General features: G+C 33.0%; 1 protein-coding gene across 2 annotated transcripts in view; it reads right to left on the bottom strand.

Annotated features, from left to right (window-relative positions):
* The window catches only part of LOC141447503 (uncharacterized), a 385,726-nt gene that overhangs the window by 240,548 nt on the left and 117,794 nt on the right, over positions 1–27,384 (bottom strand). The window contains exons 2-3 of one of the 2 annotated variants that reach the window (XM_074115134.1): positions 11,254–11,310; positions 35–115 (exon numbers count right to left, since the gene is read on the bottom strand). In XM_074115134.1, the coding sequence (XP_073971235.1) occupies positions 35–115; positions 11,254–11,310 (138 nt within the window). The remainder of the gene's footprint in view (positions 1–34; positions 116–11,253; positions 11,311–27,384) is intronic. The other variant, XM_074115143.1, reaches the window with a different exon arrangement.

The following is a 27,384-nucleotide window of genomic DNA, read 5'->3' on the forward strand; positions in this document are numbered from 1 at the left end:
AAAATAAAAAAGATAAATTAAATTCTGTACATACGGGAAATGGGCCCATTATATAATATTCAAGACCTAATCCAGGGCGGCTTTCACAGAAAATAGGGATAGCAAGCGTCCCATTCTGCAACACACCAATCAATACCAAGTCTCTATTTACAATCTTGCTTTTAACAAATAAATTCATACTTCATTATTTTATTAAAACTAAAATTGAATTTTGATGATAAATTAAATTTAGAGAGAGAAAAAATACTGTAAACTCAAAAAGGAAGGGGTGAATATTTTAAAATTAGATTAGGTGAAGAGATAGTTTTCTCCTCCTTAACCGAAACCGCCATAATTTGACTGACGAAAGAATGAATTAAATTAATTTTCTAATTCTTCTTCGCTGAGTCCACAGAAAATACAGCGGAATTGGTTGCAAAAAATAACGCACTTTTTCTAAGTTTTTTTTTATAAAAAGCAAATGTAACTTTTGAGAAGTTAAATCTGATGGAGATCCCGCGAAACGTCAATTTCATTCTTCAGTCTCGAAACCAATTAAACGATCTTGAGCTAGTATTTAGAGAAACTGCTTTCTCGCCAGAACCAATGCTCTTACTTTAACAATGTGTAATGTTATATTTTATTTGTTACTGGTCATCGCTACAGGCAATTCGTTTTTAATACCTCTCTTCCAAATCTAACTAGCCTTAATTTCAATAAACTTCTGTTCAGATTGGAGAGTATAATCATTTAAGTTAAAAAGTCAATAATTCGTTTACAAAATTCTGCTATTTTTTCAGAACCTCGTAAGTAACGAATCAAAAGTCGCGAACCAAAATAAGCAAATCTTTATTACTTATATTTTTCCAAAAAGTTGATATTTGTTACATCCAAGCCTCAAAACTAATTATCGACCTCACAACTATCACACTCCAACCTCGTATTATATTGCTGATTGCATTACAAGCTTACTACGTATTACATCCAGGCAGTATTACTCCTGTAAAGGGTACCTAATCAGAATCTTCGCTGCCTTATTATCTTGGGATCCTACAAAATCGCCGAGTAACAGCCAAATAATAACTCTAATATATTAAATATATAAATTATATATGAAATTTAAAAACTATCGAGTAAGCAATTTCGATAAAAATTTTTTTTTTTTTTTGTAAAGTGGTATTTCTTGTTGACGAACTTTAAACGCTCAGTTACAATTAGTTTCCCAGGTAGTAACAAATCGGAAAACTAACTTTCATCTCCCTGAGATTTCCATTTTTCAGGAGTTTTGTGAAAATGCGTATGAGTAAAGAGAGGGGGGACATTTCCAATAAAACCAGGTTCAGAGGATCTGCAAAAAGAATATTTCCAATCGAGAGTCAATTTCAAAATTTGGATTGATAGAAATACTTTACTTATCTCATAAGTGATCATAATTATTATGATCCTTAGGGATCCATCAGGGATAGTCTACAAAGTAGTAGTTACAAGCAGCAATCAACAAAATTATTCCGCTATCTAAGCTGATCGACTTTTTTTAAAAATATTGTTGTAATCCGCAAGAAATTATTTATTATTTTTTAGACATGTGGCTCGACTTTTATATAATCTACTTTTTCTTTTTTTTTTGTATAAATTACAATCAAGTAATAACTATTAAAGAACTACGAGTTGAAAACTGTAAAATATACCGCAATATTTCTCCAAAGAAATAATTATTGGAAAGATTCCAGGGTAGCAATCACGGAGGAAGTGCGATGCCATAAAGAACTTTGAAATGTTAATTTTAACCTCAATAAATCCACAAGAAGTCCAAATTCATAGCAAAACTTATACTAGTATTTTAAAAATACACGCATAAATCTTATTTTATTTAGAAGTATAAATATAACTTGAAAAAAACTAAACAAATATATTTTGAAAATAAGACTCGCAATTTCCCGAACCTTTCTTCTTACTCATTTTTTAAAATTACTATTAATTGGTAATTACAGTTGATACTCTGTTTTTACAATTCTCCGGAATACTTAAAATAAATTTTAAATAAAAAGTAATATTACACGAGCTTCTGCATGTTTTTTTTTCAGCCTTTTAGATACTATTTCCAACAACGTATTGAGGAGCTCAGAATGCAATTAAATGAAAAAAGGCTTACGCTATAAATGGCGACGTCAGGTTCAGTACTTCAGGGATTCAATTTTGATCAATGCAGTTAATCCATTTCAAACTTTTTTAAAATAATCTCTTTTTTAAAAATAAAATTATTATCAAAAAAAAAAAAAATTAAATTACAAAGGAGAGAGTAAAAAAGTTGATTAGTTAGAATGAATTAATGGAGGCGGACAGGTCTTTGGGCTTGCCTGGATCCCATGAACCGTGACTCAGTGATGGGGGCAACCAGCTTGAGAAGCAGAAGGGAATCAATACAGAAGAACTATTTAATCCAACTACAAGTGAATGTAGGAAAGTTTTTAATTGCATCTTTTGTTAAAGAAGCTAAGTGTGAAAGCAATTATGGGCACAGTTATATGAGAAGTTCGTTTGAGTTGATGCAAAACCAGCTGGACTAACTGTACTCCACAAACAATATCGCATTACAGGATTTATGAATTTTATACAACTATAGAATTAGGTTGCATCCATCTCATATAGTTACAAACTATTAACTATGAAAAACAGTTAACACTGGAGCTAACTTCTAGTTGAGAGTTGAAAGATGCGAGCAGACTAGACCAGGAACTAAGTTATAGATAGTGAGCCGGGATAGGAGAGGCAGCGAACTGGCTGGCCGACTTGACACAGTGATTAATTGGGTGGCTTTAAAAAGAGCGATACGGCAGACACAAAGCACCAAGGCAAAGGGGAGTTTCATACCTCCGCCTCACTCCTCCATCCTCGTTCTAACTTCGGCTCTTACTACATTCAATGCTTCAATTATTTCACTACGTTTTGTTTTGTTTTTAATATGAACTAGTGCACTGGACTGGAATCAAATAGGCTGAGATAAAATGGTACGTAATTCATAAATTTTTTTTTCTTTTTGGTTAACTTTATGTTTCTCACAAGTTACTTACGCAGTTAATGATTCAGAAAGATCGATAACGAGAATTGAAGAATATTAATTATCCAAAATAAATTTAATTTCAAAAGATTCAATTTTCAAGATTCAACAAAAGAATATTTCGCTCAATATGAACTACTTTGTGCAGTGTCATGTTCTGTCCAACCTATATTTGTCAGAAGTGCTGTTTCCAACGTGGTGAACGTAATGGAAAAGTGACCGCGAACTTCCGCGTAAGGCTGGAAACATAGTGGAGCGGCGAGCAAAGCGGCGAAAACAAACTCAAGTTAACATATGGGACCGCGCATAGTGGAGAGCAAAGCGAAGATAGAGCAACGCTACCAAGAGAGAGTAGAGCAACGCGTTGTGACATGTTTGATTTCTTCGCTCTCATCGCGCTCAATTTTCTAGGTTAAAATGGATATTGCTGCATTTATTGGTGTAGTTTTTTTTAAAGAAACCTCTCTGGGACCAAAAGGATCTTCTAAATCACAACCGATTTGTTTTAGATAAGAAATGGAACAGGATTAATGGGGTTAACATTGGAAATTCGTCCTTTTCTTGATTAACATGCCTTCAACACTGATTAGTATGTAATTAAATGTTGAAATAGACATTCAAAAATACGCATGGAACTTGCCATGATGCTCCCGAAGTTGTTGGTAAAAGTGATGGATTCATCAACTTCATTTCTAGTCACGTTTATATCATATACACTGCAGCTCCTGCTTCTAAGCTGCTGTAAATACCAAATTTTTAACGAAGAATTTTCGTAGAGAAATAATTCCTCCATCATGTCTCATCGAAAGAAGAACGCGACTAAACTCGTCACTATGTGCATGCGACTCTTTGCTCACTGCTCGTCGCTCTCTTTGATCTGAAGCAGCTATCATCGCCGCTTTTCTCGCCGCTCCACTATGTTTCTAGCCTAAAGAAGGGCTACCAAGCTTTTTCCAGCGCATTGCTAGCCTCCGCACAGTATTCTCTGGCGGTAGACAATACTGTCTATCAATGAACAGTAAGAAGTTTCTTGAAAAAGAAATAAGGGCCAGCAGCTGGATCCGAACAGAGATCCCCTAGTGCGAATTCAGCACGCTAAACAACCGAGGCTAATCCCTTCTACTATTTTCTAGATTCTAACTCATCAATAATAGTTTTAACACTCCAAATAGAACAAGAATGATAAAGGTTTAACGCAATATGGACTCCGGTAACTGGTCACAACTGGTGACAGTGTTGGATTGTACTGAAGCAGGAGAGCATCAAGCCAGAAACCAGTTTCACTAGGAATTTAACATAAATTTCCAGCACAATGAGGTGACGACGCTAAATGTGAACAATGGAAACCAGTTTGGTAACGAAATAAATCTGAATAGGTTTTAAAAAAAATACAACCAATAAAATGAACGTAAAATTTACTTTTAATTATTCAATTCAATAAAATTTCCCAAATTCTTGCAGAAATTACCTATAAATAGCTACATTTTTTAAATAACAAAACTAGAAATGAATACATCGAAATAATTACAGAGGAACATCATATGTAACATTTAGTATTACTTAATATAGCAGTAGTTATATAAAAATAATCACACCTAATTGGCGAGCAGGTAAAGTGGGACAAAGCATATCATTACGCTCAAGTATTAGGGTCAAATCGCCAAGTGTATTGATTGTTACATAAGAAAACACTCAGCTACAAGTAGTTCCTACTACTTGAGTCATACGGTGCAATTATTTATTTACACAACAAAGTTTGATGATTAACTAATCAAACATTTTAATATGCCTTCGATATTTTTACTTTCTCTTACTGTATTAGATTAAAGGAAGTCGATTTTGACTTTTTATCGCAAGATCCGTTTCGAGGTTTTTTCTTAATCTAGGTGCACTTCGTTTTACATGAAGTTCTGTCATTTTAATTTAAAAAAATAATATTAGTCAGTAAAATTTGATTAAGGGGACTTGAGTTTCTCTTTAAAATACCAATTATATTGGCGTGATTTGTGGACTGATTAAATTAAATATAAATAAGGATAAGATATGCAACTCAACTCCAAATATAAAGTAAATCGACTGACCGGTAATACCATAAGCCAAATAACCCCATCGAAAGCCGGACTGACATTTCATCCACTGCGAAAGATTCTAGGCGAAGAAGCAAAAGCCTCCTAAAAATTTTGGCAAATACCTCTATAATAGGCTATCTCATCCATTTTGCCCTTTGTGTGTTAAGGAAAACATCAATGATTCGCCAAAATTAATATCGTTTGGAAATCTAATGTCCACACACTTGTTGGTATATTGATGCTAGAGGCGCATCATTTTTAAGTCTAAAATAGGGAATTAAATGCTAAAAATCTTTAGAACAAAATAATTTATTCCTAATGAAGTTATTAGAAGAAGTTGAAGGGCAAGAAGCCCCAACATCCATCAACATATTTAGCCATATTTGAGTATCTTTAGAGGGAAATAAGGGAATATTATTCAAATTATCTTTATATTTATCAGCAAGATTATCAGTATTATTTATTTAATTTAATATTTATTATCAATAAATACAAAAGCAATTTCATTCTTGAACATAATAAATAAAAGACATACACTGGGTCCAAAAGACCATCCGTGGGATTGTTGCCTACAATAATATACTTAAACATCACAAAAATTGCTTTAAACTTTGATTATAATTAAAAAATCACAAAAATATTACATAATATATTGCATTATACCACTATTTATTAGAATTTGATTGAATTAGGTAATTATGACGGAAATTTCAAGCGTATTTACAAAAATTTATAATTAGTTTCCATTTAAGATAACCATTTAGATATATTATTAACTGTGAGACTCTCCTTTTCAAAAAAAGCGAATGCGAAACTCGTTTAAGTGCCGGACACTCAGCGAGAAAATGATAAGTATTTTCTGGCAAGGACTTATCGCACAAAGAACAGAGGGAACCTTCATCATCTCTAAAGAAATCTATAATTAAGATACATAAGTTCGCCTCTCGCTTTTATAATCCAGGAGATCTGGATCTAGAGAGTATTCATTGTTCATAAACTTATTTTCTCCAAAATCATAGCTCAGTTCCTTGTACAGTGAGGAGTGTGTAGTCAACATAACCTATGAGAAAATGACATTTGGTTTAAGGGCTACAATGGAACCTGGAATAAGCTTTTGGACAGAAGCAGGAAGTGCCAGATTGCTGATTCGCATTTGGCAGTATTTTGAGATTTTTTCGTCATTTTAATTTACAAATAATAGTAATAGTCTGTAAAACTGGATTAAGGGGACTTGAATTTCTATCTAAAAAACCGTTTACATTACTATGATTTGTGGACTGATTACAATTAAGTCTAAATAAGGATAAGATATGCAACTCAACTCCAAAAATGAAGTAAATCGACTGAATTCAAATACTATTGCACTCAATTTATTTTTATTTTTTTAAAGCGACATTTCATTGAAAATTGCACCTTTAAAAATATTCAGGTGAACCACTTTTTAATGCCGAATTGTGCACTAAAATTCAATTACGTAAACTGAGACCAGATGGAGTTGGGTAAGAGTTCACACCAGCGGTACTTTCCTTATTAATAATAAACAAAGACCAACGTGTTGCGGTAAAAACATGTCTGCGAAAACAGTTCAGGCCATAAACTGAGGGGGCGGGAAAAGTAACGCATTATTTCAAATTAAGGAGAAAACAAGAGGGTGGTTCTAATTTGCAGCTTAAACGAAGGGAGAGTTTCAAAACACCTACCGTCTGCTTGATCTTAATTAATTATATTTCCATCTAAATAATTTAAAAAGTATTAAAAGCTCTTTACTCTAGAATATAAAATTATTTTATGTTTTTAATCAATTAAGAAAATGTTTAATCAAGGTAACTTTAATCCTCGCCAACAGTTTCCCATTTACTCTGACCCTCATTAAAGAGATTATTGTATTACTTTCAGCCATATTTTGATATTAAGATTTTCACTTGAAATTAAAGTTTCGAAGTATCCAAAAAGAGGAAGATAGAAATCTAATGTGTTGAAATTTTAATAAATTATAGGTACAGGGCCTCGTAAAATATATTGTACAGGCATTAAATTTGTTGAAATAAATGAATTACTGTATATCAGCAGTCTGGAATTGCAATTAATCAGAGATTAGCTCTGTGGTTAGAGGACTGGATCCCCACCTTGGAACCCATCCTGGGTTCGAATCTACCTGCAGGCCTTTCAGATTTCCTCTTTCTTGGAACCTCTTATAGATTACTGTCCGATCTATAGACAAATATTGCCTCTAACGTTGATACTGTCTGATGTATTTTCGAATTTTGCGTAAGTTAAAAAAAGGTATTTCTCAGACAACAGATAATCGCCCAAAAATTCCAAATTTGATATTTTGAGTGGGCTGACCTGGAAACGACTGAAAATAATGGTTTCGGTAAAAATTAACCAACTGCTGGAGCCATTTTACTTGGTCCAGTTATTACCTTGTTCTACGAAAAGGTTTCTTGGTATTTCTTTAATTTTCTAATTCTTGACACTCAAAATAATAAGTCAATTTTATTTAAAACATTCATCCGGGAAAAGTGATGATTGTGTTCCGGTGGAAGGTAATGTTATGACAACCATAGAAGGATGCGAAAGTCGAATGAATTTCGCTTGTATTACTAATTGTGAACAATTGTCGTGAAGTAAGTAATCACATCAATGAAAGAAAATATTTTTATTTCTGTAAAAGATAAAATACTTGCAAAATATACTTCAATAGTTGATATTTATAGAGGAAACGATTATTTTTGCCAAGTTGCTATAATTTATTGTCAAAAACACTTTATTTATAATCTTTACGCTCAACTACATGGACATGCTACCGAAGACGGCGTTAACTGATTGGTCAAGAATGATAAGCACACACTAAATGATAATTTTTAGGTTCACGTTAATATGATGGAATGTAAGACAACTTAATCTTAGAAGCATAAAATGAATGAAAGACTAACATAAGATTTGAACAGATAGCCGTACTATTTATTTAACCCAAGTATGAAAGTAAAAAAACATGATGCTGGATAGGAGCCCATCCCCAGTGAGAGTATCATCATTCGTCAGTGAATGTAAGAGACAGACTGTTTCTATCTTCCCACCATTAACATCGAAATTCCAAATTAAAACCAGCAATAGACTCTAAATATATTTGAAGATAGTGGAGATCAGCAATAACTTACCGCTGCTCAAACAGGCAATTTTGCGTGCCGAACCAATATGCTGAAACTTTCCGAGAATGCATAACAAATTCTTGGGATTTGTAACCGATTGCCCGAAGTACACATTAATAAATGAGTTCCACAACAAGACAGATCTGTCTTAGATTAAGGATTATGTCAAGAATGCAACCCAGTTCTTTTAAATGTTAGAATTGAGCGAAATCTAACAAATAGAACAGTGTTTGTTTGTTTAAGATATCCTAATAAATTCATTTTCTTTCACAATGTAAACGGTTTTTGAGATTATTTTTCTTAAAATTAAAAGAGAGTAATCTAAAATCTATATTATATACAAGAAGATTATAAGAAGAAGAATAAATATTTATTATAATAAATATATACATAAAATAAACATAGAAGTGTAAATGTATTATACATTTCAACCTTCTTACCCAGTGAGGCAGAAAAGTTAGGTGAGGAGGATTTGAATGCAGGGAAAAAAGGAGGAAAAACCTGCAGCTAGTATAGAAAGTTAGAGTAGGATGTGTTTTAGTCTTCTGTGTCTGTATGTTGTAGAAGGATCGTAGGAGGCTATGTCGCAGCATAATGGATTGGGATGGCAGTCCAGGATGGAAGAGTTTGAGCAGACGATTTTGGATTTAGGAGTGTACGGGAATAATGGACGCAGTCTTGTGGAGTGAGTCAATAAAAAAAAATCTATATTAAGAATAATTTATGTTGGAGGCAATTAACATCTGAAACTCAAGCTTACGATTGTAAATATGTCCATATTATCTACGGTTGTTGCAAATAATTATGAATATATATTGGTTTCGTAACCGTAAAGTAAATTATTAAATTAAGGATTCAAAATTGGCGAGGAATCGATCAAATTTTTTGGCAAAAAGACGAGTTGTTTTTATTTGACCGATTCCTCGCCAATTTAATTTAATTTAATTTTGCCTTAATTTAAGCAAAAAATTATGGTTATAAACGAGAATATACTAGTTATTTTAAAGAAAATTTGGGAACAGTAATTTTTATAGTCAAATTTGGATGATTTTTTAACTTGAATAGGATGATCAACCCTTATAAAACTGTGTTAAAACACCGGACAGTTTTAATAGATATGAATTATTGGGTGAAAACAATAAAATGCATATGAAACAAAATGAACAGTATTTAATGCAATTGGTAAATGTTCTATTGTAGAGAAGTTCTGTTCCATATTAAAAGTGATTTTAGTGGAAATATGGTTTACCTTAATGACAATAACAATATTTCGTAACGAAATACGTAATGAAGGAATGACATCTCACCTGAGCCCTTCATATAAAATAACGACAAGTACGTTAATGTAAAAGTAATGTCACGAGGAAGTTATAAAGAAAGGAAAGTTATTGCCTCATTAAGAACTACGGCGCACAATGTAATGAAGTACCAAAAAAATGAAATAAACTTATAGATGAATAGAAATATTTTAATTTATTTCTTTTATTCTTTCATAGAGCTATTATTACTTGTAATGCGTTCATGAGGAAACACATTAAGGCGTTACATGTAAGAGATCGGCCACTAAGAAGTTGAAGTAGAGCTGTAGTAGAAGGCGTTTCATTCTACGACATGAAAGGGGGATTAAAACAAGCTGGGCTCGCAGGAGACATTCTGGATGAGTTTATAATTAAGTAAGTGCAGAGGGGCTTTCATTAAAGTACAATTTCCTCTGAGCGTCTCCCTAGCTCCTCAACATTCCATTCACTACTTCCAGGACAAACAGAGGGTGTACAAAAAAATAAGAAATAAAATGAAGTTAAAACAAAAACTTTTCTTGTTATTATATATACATACATAATTGAACTAACAAAAACCTGCTAATCTTTGTTCATTTATACTTAATTTAGATACGAGAATTGAGGAAGGAAATTTGTGAATTAAATTACACAATAACAGTTCAAAAATTAAAATTAATGCAAAATATTTTCTTCAAAATTAATTAAAAGCAGATGCAGAAGCAAAAAAATAATTAATTACGTAGCAATTAAGGAGATTATTTGAAAGAATTTTATTAAAATTATTTACATTTTTGAGCAGAACTTTAAGAATGTCAACAAATTGAGGAGTTTGGAGTTCGGGTTAAAAAAAGAAGCAACTAACACAAAAATGCGGGGACAAAATAAAAATTAATTAAATCATCTTCTAAAATATAAAAGTTATCAATGTTCTGTTTTTTAAAAAAATTAAAAGAAAAAATACAGCTTAAGTTCAAGTAAAAAAAACAAGCTAACTTTTTTTAAAAACTTCTCAAACGGTTTGTATTATTAGCTGAGAACTTAGTGCTTGGCCGAGATATCAGTTTTTTGCTCGGTACTTTCGGGCAAGTACTTTGCTCAGGGCGGTCTTCTTACTTAAGTGAGATGAAGGCTATTTATAGCTTAGTTTATTTACTTTATTTTTCCTTTAATTATTTACTTGATTTTACGGCACGCCAACGCCTAAAGTCATTGGCACGCTGAGTCTTTACCAGACAATGTCCTCTTGTTACTCTCTATAGTGTCCATCTCTGCACGAGCTAAAGAGGTATACATTAGAAGGTAAATCTAAAAGAGCTAATCGGACGCAACGCAAGAACTTTAACTCCGAGTTCTGAGTGGATCCATTTTTGGGATAAAATCACATAATAAATACATTTTTTACTTTTGTAATAAGTTTCCTTAGGGATCCATTTTTTAATTTTTAAAGCCTGTCAAAAAAAGCACGGTTATGTTTGTATTTTTTTGGATTGAATTAGCATTATGGAATCTGGAAACAATATTTGGAACTACCTTGAAAAGGAGGTTAAATTTTTTTAAGAGACTATTCTCATTTATGTTATATTCGATTAAATTTTATCGAATAAATGTGTTAATAAAATTTTTTCTCTGAGGAATGTTTGTTCTAAACATTTATTCCTTGTTCTTAAAAATAAATAACTTTGTTTCCAGTCTGAAAAGATTTTAATGAAACTTACCATAGAGCAATCTGATCCTTGCGGGCAACCTTTCTCAAAGTTCGCTTCTGACATAAACTGCAACAAAAGGATAATTTTTAAAATATAATAATAAAATAAAAATGAAAAATGAATAATCACATAAAAGTATGAGTTCTCTACAACGACAATTAAGTATTATTTTATAACCACGAAAGCGTTTACTACCGAGTAAATTATAATGAGGTCATTGGAGCTTAATTATTATTATTTCTGAAAAAGTTCCAAATCAGGGTGATGTTCAATTTCAATTAAAGGCTCTGTTGCAACATATTTTAGAGAAATGAAGAATATTCTGAAGTTACACTTCTGAGGAACCGAAACGCTGCAAATTTGAAATTCAGATAACATATCTGAGATTTAACAACGTTATAGGGGTGTCAGAATCATACTAAATACTAAACGATACTCATGTAATGTCAAGCAAAAATCGATTAAGTAAAGCAAAAGTTCTGTTGGAAGATTCTGGCTCCGCTCCTATTGTGGCACCTACACCAAATAATCGATTTAGGCAACCACACAGTACAGACCAATTTGAAAAACCACTTTAAAAAAAAAAGAAAAAAAAAAGTAGACCTCAAATCTAGTATTTCCGTTGAAAAGAGCTAAAGCAGAAAATATGCTCGATCACAGTGATACCCCCAGTAAGAGATAGGGGGAAGTAAAATAATCGCTCATAGAAGCGATTTGATTGTGTTAATTCTAAATGTTATATTAAAGCGAGTATTCAACAGGACATTTTAAACAACTGTCTAAAATATCCAATATGCAAAATACTGCTTACCAATAAATGAAAAGATTAAATGACGGGCTAAATGTTACAACGTCGATATTCCAATATATCGATTATCGATATGCATTCCAACGTTGTAAACTATCAGCTAACCCAATTAAATTCTGCCCTCAAGTTGAACCGCTGTTATTTCTTGAGCCCCGTCTATGGCAGTCTACAGCCCGACATTATTTCTTTACACCTGATGGAAGATAAAGGCAAAAATCAAGATAGAATCAATCGAATACCTCGTTTTATAAGAGAATTTTGCTGCAGATTCAGAAAACACATGCATCGCATGGGCCTGGCAGATGATAGCCTCTGTAAGTTCTGTCAGGAAGAGGAGGAAACAGCACTGCACGTGTTGTGTCAGTGTGATGGGCTTGTCTGGCTAAGAATGTTACTCCTCGGGGAGGAAAAACCAAGGCCTGTGAGCTTTACTCAAGTGTCACTCTCCAGCATTAAGAGTCTGATTAAAAGGACAGGTCTGGAGGGTGAGCTTTAGAGTGAGGGGAGCCACAATAGATCCAAAGGGGTCGCAGTGGCGTAGGCCTTGAGGCCGCCCTAGTATAATCTAATCTAATCTAAGAGAATTTTGACTGCGCCATTATTTTGTGAACTGTTTCACGAAATCTCACTAAAAGAGATACCCAGAAGAGACAAATCTTGGGCTGTATTAAAGGAACAAAAGTAAATATAAAAGCCAATCAAGAAGAACATATTAACTACAAAATATAAATTAATACAAGTAAAGTATTACTTAGAAATTAGGGGTAAATACATAACTACATTAATACAGAGACTCACTGTTGCTATCTACAACAACCGTTACTTATATCAAAAATTTACGGGTGGACACATGCATGCAACAAATACATATGCATACAATTAGAAAAAAAAACTCTTTTTCGGACTCAGATGAACTCAAAACTGAATTTTACCAACTCCAAATTGAAAATCTGCACTCTAACCACAACTTTTCCTAACCTAGTGGACATAGAGAAGGTAATAAAGTAGATTCAGAAACAGATAGGCAGCACTAAGTTTTGTTATCTCCTTAACAAAAACTTACAGTTTAAAATGTTAAGTATAAGGGTTGATTAAACGCCAAAAGGTACACAAATCAGCAAGTACCCAACATTTCATTCAAGCTTAGTTGATATAATTTAAGTAATTTTGCTGCATTAACTTTTCCTTCACATTTTTTAGAATTTATTAGATGTCACAGACCCTTATGCTGGCCAGTTCGTTCATAATATTATTTGGTTATAATTATGATAAAATGTATATTATATCTTCGTTTTTAAATAGGTACTTTATTTTAACTCTATTCCAAATTATTCTTCTGATTTATCTTTAATATGCCCTTTATTCTGAAGTTGTCACATCTTATACATGCATGTTAAAGTAGAAAAAGACAAAGTTAGAGTCGGCTACTGTTTAAATTTGAATCACGGAGGATTTAAAACAATATTTCAGACTTGAATTCGTCTTACCGAAATATTCGTGAGCACAAATAACACACAGTTAATAACAAGTAGATTATTCAACAACAATTATTCATTTCTCAATTGTAATTTAATTTTACTTACAGTAAAATACTGGAATAATTAGCTGTCCTAAAAGTATGCAATACTTATTTATTTTATATTACATAACATACATATAACATTGTGAGAAGAACAGCTACATTGAGAGTGTGATTGAAGAAAACTATATTATTTGCGATAAAGCCAGATAATTATTACCTATTATTATAAACGTTTGACTACTACATAAAATAACAATTACTTTAATCGAAGAATAAACTTAAACAGACGATTTTTATTAAAAATAAAATAATCGAAATCATTGATGTATGTTGGTGTAAGCATTTTTTTAAAAAAGTTTTTAAATTTTGTAGCCTCGTATTTTTTTTTATTTTTTATAACGTTTTTTTTTTAACCTGTAATTAATAGTTTGATTATTATAGATTAATAGATATTACAGTCAATCTACAGTGCTACTTGAACAAATTTTTTGTAGATGAAAATGGCCAGCATAAGGGTCTGTGACATCTAATAAATTCTAAAAAATGTGAAGGAAAAGTTAATGCAGCAAAATTACTTAAATTATATCAACTAAGCTTGAATGAAATGTTGGGTACTTGCTGATTTGTGTACCTTTTGGCGTTTAATCAACCCTTATACTTAACATTTTAAACTGTAAGTTTTTGTTAAGGAGATTTTTGTACCTTTTGGAAAGATTTTCATTTTTGTCTTTTTTGCTAAGTTACATATCTGCTTTACTGTTTTTTTAAATTTGGAATAAGCAATTCTATCATTATAACCTGATAAGGTGTTAAGTAGGAACCGTAACTACCACTGGAGAGATCTTTTTAAAGAATGATTATAGTTGCGGTCCCCAAACCATCCTCAATAACAATTTTTTTGAGAAAGCCTTTTTATATAAAATAGGAAGGTATTTGTACGTAAAAAGCAAATTTAAACTGCGATTTCAGACCTTCCTTTTAAGAGGAGTAAGAAAAATAAACGGGCGATTACAGTACTTCTCCCTAAAAGGCAAAGAGGCAAAGATTTTGAATCGAACGACAATTCATTAATGTAAATAGTTTCACCCATTGATAATTTTAACGATTTCAGTACTTCCTCTTAGTAGGTGTAAGAGCATGATGGCACTTCACAGCCATGTAGAGGAGCTTTAATCACTTCTTCGTGCTAAATTTTATCAAAATCGGACAAAGCGTTATAGAAATATTGGTAATAATAGTTTTAGAAACGGCCTTACTTGGGTGGGGCAAACTCCCCTCCATATAAGGCGTAGCGACGAGACTTTTAAAGTGCAAATCTGTACAAAATTTCGATTCGAATGACACTTCATTCATGAAAATCAGTTCACTTGTCGATAATTTGAAACGATTGCTATACTTCCCCTTAACTAGTGTAAGAGCAGATCGCCGCTTTAATGTTACGTAGGGGAGCCCTAACTCTATCATCCTACCAAATTTTATCAAAATCGGGCTAAGATTTACAGAGTAATTAGTAATAATAATTTTGAAGGGGGCCTTACATACAGGGGGCTAACTCCTCTCTAATTCGGTGTACAGCGTCGAGACCCCCAAAAGGCACATCTACATAAAATTCCGAATCGAATGTCACCTCATTCATGAAAATCGGTTCTCGCGTTTAGGCGCTACGTAGTTTACAAAAAAGGTAACAACAACAACAACAACAACAACAACAACAACAACAACAACAACAACAAGAAGAAGAACAACAACAATTTCTGAAAATGCCGTTTTTGCTCATTTTCGGCGACTTTTTTCTCGAAATCTATTAGGTCTGGGGGGTTGCAAAAAAATTACAGTTATAAAGGAGGGTTTGCCCTATATTTTAAAGAAAATTTGGGAATTTTATCTTTTATAGAAAAAGAGAAAAAAATTGTCAAAGTTGGGTGTTTTTTAACGTTACGCTTTTTCGTGCACTTTTTGACGATCAATCCTTATACAACTGTCCTACCGGACAGTTTTAATTAAGGAAACCAAGAAAATAAGTAAATAAATTACCCTAATTGACAGAACCCTCCATTTTTTTTTTTTGTTAAAAAGAAGTAAGTCCACAATTTTATATTATTTTTTTCTCAATTCTTCCCATATAAAGTTTATATGAGTCCAAAATCCTTAATGTCCGCAGAGATAAAAGAGGCCCTGGGGAGTGAGCATTTATAATAATTATTTATTGACCTTAAAAAAAGGGAGTAAACTACTATTCCCTTAAAAGTTTTTGGCTAACGCTACGCAGCAATTTTTGTCCCTTTTCTATATCCTTAACTTATAGTATGAGAGGAATCATAAATATCCAAGTCCCCAGCTCTAATACCTTTTTGCATGTAACATTGGGGTCGGAGTGAATCCCACAATATTCCCTGTAGCCGCTCCCCTTCGGAGTACTAAACTACTTCCTTATAGTAAATAATAATTCTTCCATTTTATTGGAAGTCCAAAATATTCTAAGAATATAAACTTCGTATGGAAAATGCGTATGATTCAAATGAATATCTCTATTTTCCAATTCCTTAACAAACAGTATTTTCTAGAAAGGAACACTTTAAATTCAGAATGACTCATATTATGTACCTAACATTTTAATTATCCGTTCAAAAAACTGCCTTTTTTTTGAAGATGTTCTTTACTTTCTCAGTCCAACTTAACTTACCGCAGTTTTCACTATACAAAGTAACTGTTTTTCCGTTAATTTGGTATGATTGTTAACCAACGCTACAAACAGATTACTTGACAAACGATCAAAACTTAACCTACAAAACAAAAGACTCTTATATCTACTGTTACTGCGACCTATTTGATCATATAGCATCGAAATATGGGGCTCAACTAAACGTTCCATCTCTCTACGCCTCCAGACATAAAATAATAATTCGAAAACTACTTAATGCTCTATATTTTTAACCTCACCATCAATAATGTCCTCAAAATCCCTTTTATTATTGATCTTGCGAAAACTCGTTTCCTCAAATTTTATTCCTCTACAACAGCTGATCTTAACCCTCTAATCGTATACCTATTCTCTTCCGCAATACCAATCCTCCAAGGAGACTGAGGAGAAGATGGCCTCGCGATCTACTCTCATCATAAGAGAAGTATAGTAATATATATCACGATAATGGAGTGACATAACTGGATACCTTTGCCTATCAATATTCCTGATATTGTTATCTTACATCACATTAGCTTGTTGTTGCAGTTGTAAATTTCAATAAAAGATGTTTCATAACTATTCTTACAGACTGATGGAGCCAATATTATATTCAGTATTTAAAATAATCTAAAGATGGAATATTACAAAATTTTTCAATTTTGGGTTGTCGAACCGTGAACTTAAGCAAGGGCAGCCACTGGTATCAGACTAAATGCTATTTTAAAATGGTGCTGGACTTTTGATTTGAAATAATGAGTAGTTTGACATTGCAGTACTTTTCATTGTTAAATATTGAATGATTACAATTAGTTGCATATTCCGTTACATTTACCGTGGGATTTCAATAATAAGTATAATAATAAGAAGGAGGGAAGGGATTAGCTATGAGGTTAGCATACTGGACTCCCACGCGGAGGTCCCGGGTTCGAATCCAGCAGCTGACCCTTAGATTTTCTCTTCCTAGGAGCTTCTTACAGCTCACTGTCCGGTGATGGACAGTGTTGTCTGTAACGAGAGAACACTGTCCGGAGGCCGGCAGTGCACTGGAAAAAGCTCCGGGCGCTAATGACCTCAGCTGTTGATGCGCCAAAAAAAAAAAAAAAAAAAAAAAAAAAAAAAAAAAAAATAATAAGAAGGCTTCAAACATAACCTTTACATTCAAAAAGATGTAACTATAAAATGATGAACTTGAAGAATCGCTAGTAGCAAGTAGGTGGACGGGTTATTCTGTGGTAGAGAGATCGATAGATTACATATCTGTGGTCCGACCGCAGAACTCCAACCATTGTGCCACTAAAAGGAATACGGCCTGTGTCTTTGTGTCTTCAGTCCCTAGTAAAACGGAGAATCATTTAGAGAGTGAGAGAAGGAAATAATAATAATATTCTAAGAAAAAAGTTTTTTTTGTGGCTACACGAGGTTCAGAATGGAATCCCAGTAGTGACAAGACAACATTCCCGATACATGCGTAATTATACAGAAGGACGCCATAAATCACGGCAGTAAATTAGTCCCTAAACTCCTAGCGTTTGACTCACGCATTTTTAACTACATCCCACTTACTACCTGCAAAAGACAGGTAATTCTATCATAGTAGTGTCCTCATCCACTTTCCTTTACCCTACTGCCATTGTTTCAAACTGTGGAAGATGAACTTTCACAAAAAGCGTCGGCTTTCAGGGACTACGAATGCATTAAAAAAATCAGTTTTTGGCAAGGGATCTCTTTTAAAAAGTCTTGGTTAGGCAAATAGCCCGAAGAAGTACGATATCTAGTTAAGAGGCTTTTCCACTATAAAAGTAGCTATTTCATTTCATATTTTAATAACCATTATTACCATTTTGGGGCGCATCGACTGCGGCGGTTATTAGCGCCCTACATTTGTCTTTCCTCATTCTGAGGCCGCTCGAGCTGGAATGTCGTTCATAATCTCGTTCGGACACCACTAAAGAAGCTTTATTTAACAAGACAGGATGAAGGATTATAAATTATAATTTTCCTTTTTAAATATTAGGCGCTTCAGCCTTTGAGGTCATTAGCGCCTACAGCTGTTTTTAATGCATAGCCAGCCTCCTCTTCTTCCATTATAGCTAACGCCTCCGCACAATGAGCTAATATGGCACTCAGGGGAAAAAAAATCAGCGCTTGCATTTGGGATCAAAAGAAAAGGCCATGTCTGAAGATCAGAATAATGCTTGAAAAAATGGTGATAGTAAGCAATGAAAGTTTAATTCTAATCATATAATTAGTACCAAATGCATACTGTAACTGCAATTATAATGGAAAGTGCAGTAAAGGAGTTCATGACGTTTCTATTAACATATTTTGTTTAAATGATTACATGAAATAGACAAAGAACTAAATATAGTTACCGTTGTTATAAACTTTCAAAACAATGGGATATAAATACAGAACAGTCAGTTTAATGTGGCTGGCATCTGTATAAAAGAGAAATATTGCCGAGATTACCTATATAGCCTCTGAGAAATACTGAAGAGGCACCATTTCCTGTAGTAAAGACCCTGTGAGCTTTACTCATGACTGGACAAGCTGAGGAAGAGAATTGAGGGCAAGAAAGGCAATCGACTATTCGATCTCGGCATTGTGAGAAGGGAGTAGGATAGCGTAGGGGAAGTTACGAAATAGTAAAGGTCTGGGTGATTTAGGCTTCAATCCAATTAGTGGGGTACGAGGCGATGTAGCAGTTATCCCTAAGGGCAAGACGTACAACCCTCCCTTTTTCATTGTAGAGGGGAGAAGAAATAAAAAAGTGCTGACTAGATGGGCGGAAATGAAGGCCTAACATTATTATGTTTGTGGTATAAGTCTCTTGTAAAGATGTCGCAAAAATTTTAAAAAATAAAAAGAACTGATTTGCGTTGGCTTATCGAAAATAAGCAAGATCAGATGTACAATTGTCCATAAATAACTTTACGGGTTTATTTCCATTAATCCTTCTACTACTATAATTGGCTAATGCCAATTCAAAATTTTAATTAAAGCAAATAAATTGTGAAATTCGCTAAACAAGGAATAGGACAATTTAGGCCCCATACAGTTCCCCAGTTCAGATCAATAGTTAACCCAACCGTTTATTTATAACCGATATTTTACAATACAATAAAAGTAGGACAGAATGATAAAGAACTATAATTTTGTCAGCAATTTTTGAGTCACAAAAGATGAGTAATTTGGAGAGGAAATTCGCCCACTCAGGTGTTAAGAAAGACGCGATTGTTTGGTACAGGAAGACTCGCCGAAGGGAACTAGAGCCAAGTATCTTCCAGGTGAAAACACCAGCAATAAAGGGTAAACCGTCTTGAAAAGGACTAACCGAGATCGGAAAATGATCATCCTTCCTAAAATCCAGGCTGCCGTCAAAGCGCTGAATGTTTAGTAGGCTCCAAAAGTTAGACTGGGAATGCTTCAGCAAACTTTATGAACTAGAGAAAGATAACACTTTTACTCTGCAGGAACATGTCAGCATGAAGGGAAGAAGTCGGCCTCAGCTTCACTTATGGAGCCTGAACTCTTTTGTGGGGATGGTATTTACTCGCGAGGAGTTGAAGTAGGAGGATGAGACCTATAGTGCAAAAATCTGGGTCAAACTTCCTAGTATAAAACAGGCTAAGATCTGTTTAGGGAATTATAACCGTTACAGATCTGCGGCCTGAATAAAGATAAATTCAAACGCAGAAAATTTTTTCCAACTCAGGGATCAAAAAATAATTATTTCAAATAAAAACTGAAATTATAAAATTTTCAGAACAGAAAAAAGAGAGCACTTCTTTTGAACTCTGTTAAATAACTATTATTTTTCAATTTATTTGAACTAATTATTGCAAAAAACGGAAATAAGTGAAGGCCAGCCCAATCAGCAAGCTAGCAAGACAGAGGAACCTGTTAGCAACTACCTGCACTATCTTTAACTCGTCCTTCTTTGAAAGACAATTTTTCAGTTTGACATTTGAAACTAACTGGTATGTAGGATAAAACCAGCGACAAGTAATCCAGTTTCTGTTGCATGATCCGGTGAAAGTTTAAATATCAGGATCCAGAAGACCGAGGACAAATCTGAAGGCTCTCAGACTGTACAAACTTTTAATTAATGAATCAATACATTACGGCTCCTCGGTTAGGACAAATTTTTCTTTAAACAATTATAATTTAGGCAACTACTTTAATTCCATTTGGAAACTGGACAATTGAACATAGACGCCTAAAGCTCAAGTTTTTACTTATTTTATCCCCTACTACTGTAATCGAGAAAATTTTAGAATCGGAGTTTCCAGCGAATATCCGTTTTAGGTAACCCGACCGCAAAAAAGGATTTAAAAAAGTAGTAAAGTAATGCCTACTTTTTCAGGCGGGCTTTACGACCAACTACCAATTAGGTGTAGTGGACGGAGGCGACTAGCAAACATACTTTACTGTAAATTTCTTTTATTAACCATTAAATAAAATCCTTAGGCCTAAGACCGGGAATCGAACCCAGTATCACAACTACGTATTAGCTTTACAGGTCTCGCCTCTAACCGCTCGGCTACCGTGGCGCCTGCAAAAAGGGATTTCACAAATTGGTCTCACTCTTTGAGCGTGTGTAAATCCAAAACAAAAAATTGCAGCAAGTTCAAATTTGATGTTTAGCTTAGATGCCTCAGAGTAACCTTTCGGTCAAAATAGGTCAACCAAAACTATCACTTTACTAAAAGATTGTTTTTGTTTCATTTATTTTTTTTGTTTTCTCCAAAAACGGCTCCGATGGTTTGCTTTCAATTTTGTTTGATTTCAATTTCAATTTTTAACTTTTAGTTAAAACATTTTCCAGGATAATTCTATTAAGAGCACTTCTGGGAAAAAGAGTTGTGTTAGGCTTGCCTCTAACGAGCCATTATTGTTTATTGTACTGATTTGCCAACTGTATAATCAAAAATAAGACTGGATTTCCAAATTTGAAGATAATGAGCGGCCCGGAAGTACCCCTTTAAGATCAAGACTTCCTTCTTGTACAAGATTCTCTCGCAAACGGCTCCTACGATTTTCTCAAAACTTTGTATAAGCATTAACGACACATAAATCTAAAACTTTTACTTGAAATATTTCTTACAGAAATCTGTTTACTGGTCCAGCAAAGAGAGAGGCTGGCTAGATCTAAAAATAACTCTCATATTAGGAGTTGGAAAAAGAAATCTGTGAATCATGAGTAGACAAGCGAGCTTGCCTGGTTTTTTCTTTTTATTTTCAGTGTTCTTGGTATAGTGTCCTTGTCCGTACAGTTTCAACTCCTTTGGGATAGAGCAGTACATAAGTAATACAGCACCACCACTCTTTGTACTGCAATAAGAATCTTTCAGCTATTAAATGCTCCATAAAAAAGCTCCACGTGTTTTATGAAATTGATTGTCGGAGAGACTTGTTTTATTTAACAAAAAAGTTTTCTGTTTCTCATTTAATTACTATTTCAATTAAACTAATTATATGGTGGACAAAAAGTGCTTACTATTTATGTGCGACCTTTATGCTTTTAGTGGTGCAGGCAATTATCTAGGTAGTAACACATTAGTTGGACTTTGTACTCATAAATGTTTTGTGGAATTCAGTAGAAGAAGGAAAAGGTAAGCAATTTGAGGCAAAGTTTAGACCTGGATATTACGTTCAGGCTGGCCATTAGGTTTACCTTGTTTAATGTTGCTATAAAATCGTATTTCTGTTATGTCATACTGAAATTTCTAATCGTTTCCGCTGAAACATACTGGAATGGCTAATATATGGCCCTCGCCTCCGGATGTCTGTTCATTCTTTTCAACAATGACCAGTCACTTTTTGAGATTAATTCCGACTAGGTAATTCTGCGAACTATTTACTTTTATCTTTAATATGATCTCCCTAAATCCTCCAGGCAGTAATTCTTCTGTTTTTTTTCTACTCCATTATAAATTATTTACAATTAGTTTTTTATAGATGCTAAAATAGTTTAGCTTTTGCGATATTGAAGTATTTGTTTCACTTCCTGCTGTCATATCCTGGTGATATCAATTATTAATTCTAATTAATTGTTAATAATTAATTTATAATTCTCTTCGTAAACTACTTATTACTCGGCGCAGAATTCCTTTAACAATATGTTTTCCCTTTCGTTCCGGTAAGCATCCTTAAGGCACCATATTCTCACTCTACGACGAAGATCTTCCTCTACGTCATTCAACCAGCTTCAACCAGCGCCCTTGAGCTCTTGCGCGGTTCCTGGTTGGCTATTTAATAATTTTTGAGGTAACCTCCTCGCGTAAAGGCCACCACTCTATGTGTCCCTAACCATCTTAATCTCCCTTTCTATATTTAGGCGACTATACCTTGCCCTAAAATAAAGAATACTGCTTAAAAAAAAAAAAAAAAAAAAAAAAAATCTAAGATAGATCAATTTTGTTACAGTCTCAAAACGGAAAATCGCAGGATAACTCAACAATCCACATCCTTTAAACCGTTGAAAAGAGACAGAATCTTTATGTGCTCTCTCTGTAACATGAATGTGAACGAGGATACCTACCATTTTATATATCAATATGCCCTGTACTTACTGAGTTTAGGTTACGGTTTTTTTGGGAAAAAGAGATTGGAGTGGCAGGAATATATTGATATACTAAATAGTAATAATAATGCAAATAGTTTATATAATTTATATAAATTTGTCCGCGATGCATATTCGTTACAGGAAAATATTATGCTCTGAATTTGATTATAATAATTAATATATAAATAAAAATCAAAATAAATTAATAATACGCAATTATAACAATTATTATTGTTTAGCCTCTCATCGCTTGTTGTGCACATTATTGCTCTTATAGTTTACACATCATCCACTTTCGAAGTTATATTTATAAACTCAAAAAGAACAACTCGACAGACGGCCTACGAGCCATTGTCTAACACGCGAAATTTAATTTATTTAAAAAATTTTTTTGAACTTTGTGTATTTTATTTATTTTTTCATTATTATTTAATTTATGTTTAATTGGAGGATATTATTTTGTAATAAGTACATACTTTTCTGTTCATGTATTTTGTAAATACGATACGTCGTGTACGTCATTCATTCTAACACTACTTTACAATGTTTTTTTTTGAGATATTTTTTCAAAATAGCTCCAAGAATTTAGCTTCAAAAATGTACACAAGCAGGTCTATAACTTTTATTCCGAACATTTTATAAAAGGAAAACAGCTATAGAGGAATTCAGGGAGAAGCGGCCGATCGGCCTCCCTCTACTTGCTTTTTCAGCAGATTATAAAATATAACTCCTGAATCAGATCTGATTAAATTTGTTTCAGATTTGTTTACTACAATAATCACTAATTATTTCTTTATTAAATTATTAATATTATAGTATATTATTAAATATTAACTAAATTCTGTCATGCAATATACAGAAATTAGAATATTTTTTTTACATTTTATCCTCCTGTATTTTAGCTTTTATTGCGGTCTGTGTAGATAACTTTTTTGCTACGCTCATTACCCATGCTTTTATCGTCACATGACCGTGACACACCGGAAGTGATACCACACCGACATATTTTTGCCTTTGCGTTTCTAACTAATCAAGTTTCTTTCTATTTATTGTTATTCTTTATTCATTTATTCTTATTTCTCTTATAAGGAGCTGTTTTACGTTTTTATTGTAACAAGTGTTTTAAATTAAATTATAAATTTGACATTCAGAAAATTTAAATAAATTTAAAAAATAAAATTGATGTAACCACTCACAATTTTCTCAAAACAATTCCCAAAATTCAACTTGTACACAACGATAGTTCGCTGAAATTTGTAAAGCAAAAACAGCACTTTTTTTAACGTAATATTTAATATAAAATTTTCTAATTTACTGGAGAAAATGATCAATTTCATAGATTAAAATGTTGAAGTTCATCGACAGCTTACTAGTTTTACCAAAAAATATCTTTATCTCCTTGTACTATGTTCGGCAAAAAACCTAGGCCTCCACAATCGCGCTGCCTGCAATCCTGAACTGTCCTCAGTTCTTTGTACGATTACGAGCTTTATAATTTCAGACAGGAGATCAAGAAGCTTACCTCCTATTTGAGATTTCCCACTACAGTGGAACCTCGCATAACGAGCACCTCTCTTAACGAGTAATTCGCATAACGAGTAAAACAAATTGATTCTTATAGCGAGCGATGTTTCGCATAACGATAGTTTTCTAATGACATTTCGCTGACTGCGCAGTTTTCACTGACTCATCGAAAACTGCGCATTCTTCGATTAGTCATTCCTGTTTACGCATATGCGTTTCATATTCTCCACGTATCTAATGCATTGATACAGTCGAAACTGAACTTCACCGAATGAGTGGTGTATAGGGGAAGACCATGTAATGATATTTGTGTTTAAATATTATTGTGTTTATTTTGATATCCCTCTAACAAAATGGCTTCGAAAAGAATTAAAATAACGTTAGAATTGAAACGTAAAATCATTGAGAAACGAGAAAATGGTGTAAATGTGGCTGATCTAGCAATTATCCCCTTTTATTTTAATTTATATGAAAAAATTGTTTCGCTTAACGAGTATTTCGCGTAACGAGTAAGGTTCTGGAACGAATTATGCTCGTTAAGCGAGGTTCGACTGTATATTTAAGCGTCTACTGAGTGCCTTGCAGTTTTCCATTTTGTGGAGAATCCCCTCTTTCTTGCTAATTTCTCTCGAACTTCTAGTGTATAAATCTAGCTGCTCATTTAACGCCTTTCATTTCGTTCTTAAACTGCAGTTTCCTAAATGTTCTTTAGTACTATCCTCTACCATCTGTACAGTCTCATTTCCGTTCGTAATGACCTTGGCTCCACATCCATGTGCCTTCTCCATCAAAGTGAGTGAGCTTTGGTCTCTAAGAAGCATTCCTTCTATTTGTTTCTCCTTATTATTTCAGTGCCTTCTGATGAGAGTGGACGCTCAGATTTTTGGTGATTTTTATTTTAATTTCAGCTACCCTACCCACCAAAATCTGCAATACACATTAGACATTCAAATCTAAAAAGTAGTTTCTTTATAAGACATTTAAAAACAATATGAATACAATTAGCAGATTTCACTTTAATTGGTTTAATCGATATTAAAATTAACCTAATCATTAAATTGATTTTTTTTAATTCAGGATCAAAAGTGGAAGCTCATTAAGGAAATTGAATAATAATAAAAATTAGGAGCTTTTAACTGCAAAACGTAATTGGTAACGATAATGTGAATGCAACAAGCAAGAGTAAAACAGTTTTAATTCTACGTATGAGCTGATTGCAACAATTATTGAGTTTAGTCATTAACAAACTCATCAATGAAAGCTAATTATTTTCCTTAACAATGCAACTTTATGAATTCAAAACGTTAAAAAAAAATTCTCCTTTTTAACCAAATTTAATTGCATTATATATTTTTTTATCCGTTTTCCTTCATAAACATCATCATCCTGCGCAGAGAAACCAAAATCACATTTTAAAATTTCAATATTCAATATCAATAATTGATTAATCATTTATTTTGTGAAAAAAGTAATTAAACCAAGACAGGGTCATTATTAGAAAATTTATGCAATAAATATAAAGCCACGAGGAAAATCTAGGAAAATCCAATAAGCAATTTCCTGCGCAACGTTACCACTCGACTGCCCACATAAAAATAATTACAATTAAAAATAATAATTAACTTCTATGCATAAAAAGAAGAGGAAAAAGAAGGAAAAAAAATCTATTAACTCTCGAATTTAATTAATATGCAACATGGAGTAGAATAGTATACTGAAATACGTAATTAAAACACAGTGTGGTAGCCAGTGAATTTGTCTGTTATCATTTATAAGCAAGAAGTTCACCGTTATGTTACTTCAAAGAATCAAGAAGATGAAAAAAGAGTAAAGTAGTTAAAAAATAAAAATGGACGAACAAAAAGGGTGCAGAGCGAAAAGTAAAACAAATTCTATTTGGGCCCATAAACTGTTAGTGGAAAATATTATCCAGTAGGTATCGTATAAATTCAGTGTTGTATTTGAGTTGCTACAAGTCAGGTAATTCACTTGTCTGGTCTGTTCTTAAGATCTTACAGTAATTGTAATGTCGATAAAAAACTGCAAATACTTCAACTATCATTCAATTGTTTTTCTAATCAGCATATTAAACCACTACTCATTAAACTACCGTCACTGAAGGCTTACTTATGTGCGGTTGCTTTTTTAGGATTTTTCAAAACGCATTTCTGAAGAAAATAGATTTCCCAATTTCTTGGAATTTAATCAAGTATGGCTCCCATAATTTTTTGTTTTTTTTAATGGCATACTTATTACTCTTTCTTTGAAAAAATTTTGGCTTGCACAATTCGAAAAAAGGCATTTCTGTGGTGCTCACGACGTAACCCGAAGGTGCCATTTCAAAATGAGTATTGGACTTTACTACCTGCTAAATATAACAAGGATTAAATATGTAACGGAAATTCCAAATTCTAAGAAAATTGGCAATCCAATTAAAATGGATTTTTTCATTTTTAGCGATTTATAATTTTTTTAGTGTCATACATTCCCCCTCAAATTTAAACCACACAGGATGTTTGTGAATATTTCATTAGTTCTCCTCAGAAAATGGGCAATGTCTTAATTGGGTAGAAAGAGGAGAGAACAGAGATAGTTCTCAGGATATTCTTCAAAGGATGCTGAAGCTGAAGACTGGACATTGCTGCCCACACCATCCGGCAGTTATTCTGTACCAATTCGAAAGAAAAATAAATTAATGAAAGAAAGTTTCTTTATTCGCTCCATCGAAAAATGACGAAGGAAATCTGATTATGCGATTAGTGCGAGATTAGAGGAACTTTAAAAATGAATAAAAAGATCCAGACCACCATGAAATATATCAATATTTATAGGGAAATAAACGAATGAAAACATTACAACAATGACACTAACACACAACGTGATTAACTTTTCAAAACCAACAACGTAATCATGTCAAGAGGAACAGGCTTTATTATTTTTTTTCTTTAATTAGAAAAGTTATAAATAAAAATTGATATCAAAGTAAAATTTATGATCTATTTTAAAATGATTATTTAATCTTTTAATTGAAATTG

The sequence above is a fragment of the Rhodnius prolixus genome, unplaced genomic scaffold, assembly GCF_049639745.1.
Source record: "Rhodnius prolixus isolate KJV_2025 unplaced genomic scaffold, Rpr scaffold_1, whole genome shotgun sequence".
NCBI lineage: Eukaryota > Metazoa > Arthropoda > Insecta > Hemiptera > Reduviidae > Rhodnius > Rhodnius prolixus.